The sequence below is a fragment of the Myxocyprinus asiaticus genome, chromosome 30 (genome assembly GCF_019703515.2).
Source record: "Myxocyprinus asiaticus isolate MX2 ecotype Aquarium Trade chromosome 30, UBuf_Myxa_2, whole genome shotgun sequence".
NCBI lineage: Eukaryota > Metazoa > Chordata > Actinopteri > Cypriniformes > Catostomidae > Myxocyprinus > Myxocyprinus asiaticus.
Genome location: NC_059373.1, coordinates 591,586 through 599,085, shown reverse-complemented (window position 1 = coordinate 599,085; position 7,500 = coordinate 591,586). Strand labels below are relative to the sequence as shown.

The window sequence follows — 7,500 nt, the reverse complement described above, 5'->3', positions numbered from 1 at the left end:
TGAGTGTGAGTGTGTGTGTGTGTGTGAGTGTGTGTGTGTGTGTGTGTGTGTGTGTGTGTGTGTGTGTGTGTGTGAGTGTGTGCGACTCACATTACAGCTCTCAGTGTTATCTGGTCGGTGTGGCAGTATGAAGCAGGTGACTCTCAGATCCGTCTCACACTCCTCCAGTGTCTCGTTCACTCCTGCACAGCTTGTTATGATGCTGTAGAAATGAGTGGGAATGTACACAGACCCCTCCGCATGCCTATATCACACACACACACACACACACTGTATCAATGTCAAGATGACCAAATGAAAACTTTCAGATATAAACACAGTCTCTTTACTCTGATGTGCTCTTATGAGTGTGTGTCAGGTCGCTGTCTTCATGATGAACTACACTGTGGTGACCTTTGACCATACAGGGACTAAAGAATGTCTTAATTAAATGTATAAATGTGTTTATAAGTGTTTGGGCTGGTCTGTTGTAGTTGTAATGTGTGTGTGTGTGTGTGTGTGTGTGTGTGTGTGTGTGTTTTCTCACTCTTTGATTGTCTCTTCAGTGTCTCTCAGTCCGTCGTGATCGTAATCAAATATTGGCCCCACAATCACATTCACTCCATTATTCTCTAGACTGTATCGGCGGAGAACTTCTCTCTGTAGATAACTCCACACCCCTACATACACACACTACACACACACACACACACACACACACACACACACACACACACACTGTGAGTAAACTGCATTAGTGCTGATCCCTCCAGGATGTGCAAACATGTATGCAAATAAAATGTTGTGTACTTTTTTAGTTACCAATACCAAGTATCTATGTATGTATATATTATACAGATTTATTCATCATTCAAATGTTGATTGTGCTGTTGAACATCTGTCTATTAGCACTTTACTACAAACTACATTTTAAGCAAATGCTTATTATTGTGATTCTGTTGCATCCCCGTTATTACTGAATCCTCATCTTTGTTAAGTTTAATTGTAAGTTTAACCTCGAAGTGTACGTGCATTGTCTCCTGAGGCTAAAAACATAAATATTAAAATAATGAAGGCTCTTCCATTGAACCCATATGAGCCATATCCCAGGTTTCACCTCATGCTATTTGGCTGTGTATTTATTATATTGCTTGTTTACAGCATATTCAGTTATTACTGCAGTATTTCCAGGTAATTACACTTCTAATGTCACTGACACAAATGACATAAGAACACTATGAATTTTCAAGGAAAGCTGCAGTAATTCAGTCAATAATCAGAAAGAAGTTCAACGAGATCCTGTTGTGTTGTACTCACGTTTAAAGGCAGGATACATGGGCACTGTGTTTGTTATGAGAGACGCATCGTATCTGGATTCAGCAGATACAGAGAAATCTGCACAGAGACACACAACATTCATTCAACATTTGTCAAACCTGAGTGAGGATTGACCCCGTGTTTCAGACAAGAGAAACAGCTTCATTATGGGAACAAATGAGTGACTTCAATAAGAATGAATGTAAATGAAAGCAGCTCAAATCAGTTTAGCATCAATCTAACTGTAAGATTGGGGATTTTCGAATTTCAAGTAAAATTAGATCTGTGGTGAAAATCACTTGAAGAGACTTTCAGGTTTTTTTCTAGAACATAAATTACACAGTCAGACCTCAATCGTGGATTTTGAAACCATCGTGTCTTTTAAAAATGCATGTTGCAAACCCGTCGCTAAATAAGGACTACAACTGTCGTCCGTTTTATAAAGCAGTTGAAGTCAGAAGTTTACATACACTTTGTTAGTATTTGGTAGCATTGCCTTTAAATTGTTTAACTTGGGTCAGATGTTTTGGGTATTCTTCCACAAGCTTCTCACAATAAGTTGCTGGAATTTTGTCCCATTCCTCCAGACAGAACTGGTGTAACTGAGTCAGGTTTGTAGGCCTCCTTGGATTGAGGTCAGGGCTTTGTGATGGCCACTCCAATACCTTGACTTTGTTGTCCTTAAGCCATTTTGTCACAACTTTGGAGGTATGCTTTGGGTCATTGTCCATTTGGAAGACCCATTTGTGACCGAGCTTTAACTTCCTGTCTGATGTCTTGAGATGTTGCTTCAATATATCCACATAATTTTCCTTCCTCATGATGCCATCTATTTTGTGAAGTGCAGCAGTCCCTCCTGCAGCAAAGCACCCCCACAACATGATGCTGTCACCCCCATGCTTCACGGTTGGGATGGTGTTCTTCGGCTTGCAAGCCTCACCCTTTTTCCTCCAAACATAACGATGGTCATTATGGCCAAACAGTTCAATTTTTGTTTCATCAGACCAGAGGACATTTCTCCAGAAAGTAAGATCTTTGTCCCCGTGTGCACTTGCAAACTGTAGTCTGGCTTTTTTATGGCGGTTTTGGAGCAGTGGCTTCTTCCTTGCTGAGCAGCCTTTCAGGTTATGTTGATATAGGACTCGTTTTACTGTAGATATAGATACTTGTCTACCTGTTTCCTCCAGCATCTTCACAAGGTCCTTTGCTGTTGTTCTGGGATTGATTTGCACTTTTTGCACCAAACTATGTTCATCTCTAGGAGACAGAATGCGTCTCCTTCCTGAGCGGTATGATGGCTGTGTGGTCCCATGGTGTTTATACTTGTGTACTATTGTTTGTACAGATGAACATGGTATCTTCAGGCGTTTGAAAATTGCTCCCAAGGATGAATCAGACTTGTGGAGGTCCGCAATTGTTTTCTGAGATCTTGGCTGATTTCTTTTGATTTTCCCATGATGTCAAGCAAAGAGGCACTGAGTTTGAAGGCAGGCCTTAAAATACATCCACAGGTACACCTCCAATTCAGTACACCTCCTATCAGAAGATAATTGGCTAATTGGCTAAAGGCTTGACATCATTTTCTGGAATTTTCCAAGCTGCTTAAAGGCACAGTTAACTTAGTGTATGTAAACTTCTGACCCACTAGAATTGTGATATAGTCAATTAAAAGTGAAACAATATGTCTGTAAACAATTGTTGGAAAAATTACTCATGTCATGCACAAACTATGCCAAAACTATAGTTTGCTAATATGAAATCTGTGGAGTGGTTAAAAAATTAGTTTTAATGAGTGAAGTATTGAGTCAGAATTCATCCATAGTAGATCAATAAAAGTCAATAATGCACCACCACCATGACATAAACCATTGTGTGTGTGTGTGTGTGTGTGTGTGTGTGTGTGTGAGAGAGAGAGAATGTGTGTAAGTGTGTGTGTGAGAGAGACTCACCGGGTGTGTACAGAAATGCGTGTGTAACATCAGGCTGTTGGCTGAATCTGTTGCAGGTGTGTGTGACTTCAACACGAGGATCTGCTCTCACACACTCACTGGATGATGACACTGCTGCTTCCACCTTCACACACACAGTTTTGTAAGCATATATATATAAACAGATTACAGAATTCATACTGTAAACATCAGCAGCAGCATTGATACAAGATCAGTGTGTGTGTGTGTGTGTGTGTGAGTGTGTGTGTGTGTGTGTGAGTGTTTGTGTGTGTGTGTGTGTGTGTGTGTGTGTGAGTGAGTGTGTGAGTGTGTGTGTGTGTGTGTGAGTGTGTGTGTGTGTGTGTGTGTGTGTGTGTGAGTGAGTGTGTGTGTGTGTGTGAGTATGTGTGTGAGTGAGTGAGTGAGTGAGTGAGTGTGTGTGTGTGTGTGTGTGTGTGTGTGTGTGTGTGTGTGTGTGTGTGTGCGTGTGTGTGCGTGTGTCTGTGTGTGTGAGTGTTGTGTACCTGTGTTGTTGTTAGGGTGAACGCTGTCCACAGCGGCATGTTGAGTTGGTGACTGTAACCGCTGCAGTAATCTGAGTGACACAACTGTGTGTATGACGTGTGAAAGAGAACCGCCGGACGACCAAACAGCAGGTGTGTGATATCTACATACACACACACACATCATGAAACACAACAGCTTTACAGAATCATGAATCAAAGTCGGGGTGGGCGAAATGACCAAAACCTTATATCCATATATATAAGTAAATGTATATCACAATAACGATATTAACGATATGAAAATCAGTGAATTAAATATTTTATAATATTAAACATAATTACGTAGTTGTATATCATGTATATATTGGATACACAAGTAATTTTCATCATCTAAACATCTGGAACATTTCACAGTTTTGTTTTACTTTAAGATGCAAAGAGAAATCAAGCTAAACCAACTTGATCTAATTAACACCTCATTTCTGTAGTCCTAGTTATTATTTTACTGAAAATGTATGTTCCTGCTCATTAACAAAGATTTATTCTTTCCATAAGGCTCTTAATTATTAAAGTCATCTCTATCGAGAATATCTGATTATCTGAAGACAAACATGGCCATTTGTTTCCTAAAATCAAACATCACTGAACAGAATTTTAGTAAGGGCGATGATGTGAAGTTTAAAAACCCTTTACTTTGGTATATGACACAGTGTTGTAACTATTTTATGGTTAGAATGTCGGACTTCTTATATTGTGCTTTAAGGTAATAACTCTTAATTCAAATGGGTCATGTAAGTTTTCTGGTCTGTGCCGTGATATCGAGAGTAGCATAAATGATCCCGCTCTGTGCCCGCCTGTTTCTGGAGCACAAATATCAGGACGCCTGCTGAACACGCGTGCACTTGAGTGAAACACAGATACGCGTTTCAGATGAGAACCATATTTAGTACTAATAGCACATATTTAGCACATATAAATGTAATTGAATTTGCATTGGTGGCCTGAAAGTTCACTTGGGCGGCCACCAAAAAAACATGTCCATGTCTCTTCCTCTCTTCCACTGATAGTTACACACACATGGATATTTACATTTTGCGATATACACAATATAACAAAATCTCTATCGATTGACACTTATATTGTCGGCACGATATACTGTATATCATCATATCGCCCAGCCCTAAAGCATGTAAAACTAATAAAGATTCATTCACACTCATCTGAACTAATCAAACATAAAGCTAAAACGAATGCTTTATCTATGACAGAAACTGAAGCAGTAATAAGATCTTAACTGTTGAACTGTGCATCCACTGCAGGAGAAAATCTCTGTGCATTTTCTTCAATGTTATTCTGTAAATTTAAGCACAGATTTACTTTTATAAGACATTTACATTTATATTCATCCCTATATTCTGAAGGGATTTGCATCTATTTTCATGCATGTTATCCACAGTTTTCCTGAGCAACCACTAGGTGGTGTAATGATGATTCTAATCGCCGCTGGGCTGTTTTCTGGTTACATTGTTTCTCTGTAAGAAACAATGTAAAAACTAATGAAACGAGCGTTGAACAACATCCTTTAGTTGGAGTAAAAATGAACTTGTTCAGTTGTTGGCTGTCATAATAACTTGAATTAGTGAATCATATCAACGAAAGTAACCTCGGGCCATTGCTTCTTATGCTATGGTCTATTTGAATACTCAATTCTGATTGGCTGGAATACGTGCATTAAGTAAGCAATAATGTACAGTCACCCTGACAGGGTGATCAGGACCCGGACGAGAAGCAGAGGACTCTTGTATCAGCCTGAAGGGGTTTATTTTGCGATAACAACCGTCTGACTGTACATTATCCCGCTTATTACACGGCTACTAACCAAATACATAAATACATGGACATAAAATGTTGATTTGCATATAAATTATGCAATTATGTGAAAAGAAATAAATCGCTGAACAGCTGGAATCCACCTCCGGTTTGCGTCAGAGTTCTGTTGGTGTTTATTTTGTAATTAATGACCGTCTGACTGCTCATTATCCAGCTTATTACAAGACTACTCGCCAAATAAATAAATAAATGCACATGAAACATTGATTTAAGTTGAAATTATTTAATGAGCTTACTTGGAGATCACAGTGATCAGAGAAGTGTGAAAGATGAATCGCAATACCTGGAAAACCGGTCTGATACGTCTTAATCCCCGGATGTGCGGTTGTTACTCAGAAATATCTGACCGCTAGATGGCGCCATTGTCCAATCAGAATCGAATATTCTAGAGACCTGTGTAATAAAGTATTTTAATGGTTCTTCACCTCCATGTCGTGCATTAAAATCATTTAACGCACACTTCTACCCACTCGGCGCTGTCAAAAGACCTCATCGCGACTCTGTAACGTATCAGCAAATTTTTTACATGTAATGGAAAACGTCATATTATACGCCGATGTGACTGAAAACACTGGAGACCCGGAAAACGAATGAATCTTTTTCAGGAAAAATGTGGATACTGTTTATCACGAATACGCATGTGTGTGTGTCTGACCTCCTCATCACAGTTACAGCCCAGGTCAGGGGTCACTTCAGAGGGCGGGGCTAAAGGTGTAGGTGAGGTCACTTCCTCTGGTTGTGTGGGGGTGTATGGGGGGTTTCTCAACACGCTGTTCAGACTGCCGTGTGTGCCGTTATTAGGGGCTGGAGTCAAACCCAACAGATCTACACACACACACACACACCACAGACTTTATCATGACTACAGACAAACCTGAACCCTAAAAGAAAACTTTCTGCAATCATTTTCCATTATTACATGAATCCGAATCCTCCTGTAATAAACACTAAACGGGATTTGCTCACCGCACATGATGTTATACAGCTCAATGTTTTCAAAAACAGGCACTTGTGTCTTGAAATTGAAGCTCGGGCCGAATCCAAGAAATATTGTCTAAAGACAAAAATGCAACAATGAGACAGACAGCCTGAGAAAATGCTGACAGATCGACAGATAGATTGATTGATTGATCCATTGATTAGATTGATTGACCTGCATGCTGCCAATCTTGTTGTCAAATCCATGATCACCAAAGTATCCGCAGGTAACAGGTGATCTGCTCTCAGGAGACACACAACATACATCCAGATGGAAACATTTAATGTTGTCTGTAGAGTTACTCATTTACAATACAAAGTATACAGTACATTTCTTATGGAAAATAGCAAGAGTTTGTAGATATTTTATGTTTCACAATGTCAGCGTATATTTTTGAAGAAATTGTTATTTTTGTTTGCAGATGACCACAGAACTCTGGAATTACTAGTAACTTCCTACCAAATATACTGCAGTACCACCATACATCCCTATTATATCAAACTAATTATAAAGACTTTGAGGATGTCCCTAACGTACAGACAAGTAAACCCACGCTTTTACACACATTGCTATGTGCCACTTCCTGTCCATGAGCAGGTGTACGTCCTCGATGCGTCTGTTGTTGGCGTAGTGCAGGCGTTTGGGCAGGTGTTGTTTCAGGTACGGTTTAAAGTGCTGATTCGGCATCTTACACTGACAGGAAAGGTCAAAGGTCACATGCAGCACTGTTTACATTCTGAAAGATGGCAGTGCTGAAGATGTGTTTCATGTACTTACTGTTAAATTAGCTACAATCTCCTTTGGATCGTCTGAAAAAAATAACAATCATTTATACAGTTTTCAGAAACAATTATCAGTTGACTTAAACTGCTGTGGTGTGTGTGTGTGTTTGTGTGTTTGT

At 39.6% G+C, this 7,500-nt stretch overlaps 1 protein-coding gene across 1 annotated transcript in view; it reads right to left on the bottom strand.

Annotated features, from left to right (window-relative positions):
- Positions 1-7,500, bottom strand: part of LOC127421221 (ectonucleotide pyrophosphatase/phosphodiesterase family member 2) — a 31,223-nt gene that overhangs the window by 2,924 nt on the left and 20,799 nt on the right. The window contains exons 14-24 of the mRNA XM_051664080.1: positions 7,377-7,408; positions 7,165-7,292; positions 6,774-6,837; positions 6,587-6,674; positions 6,276-6,445; positions 5,026-5,083; positions 3,749-3,891; positions 3,246-3,369; positions 1,297-1,374; positions 527-659; positions 91-244 (exon numbers count right to left, since the gene is read on the bottom strand). Coding sequence (XP_051520040.1) covers positions 91-244; positions 527-659; positions 1,297-1,374; positions 3,246-3,369; positions 3,749-3,891; positions 5,026-5,083; positions 6,276-6,445; positions 6,587-6,674; positions 6,774-6,837; positions 7,165-7,292; positions 7,377-7,408 — 1,172 coding nt within the window. The remainder of the gene's footprint in view (positions 1-90; positions 245-526; positions 660-1,296; positions 1,375-3,245; positions 3,370-3,748; positions 3,892-5,025; positions 5,084-6,275; positions 6,446-6,586; positions 6,675-6,773; positions 6,838-7,164; positions 7,293-7,376; positions 7,409-7,500) is intronic.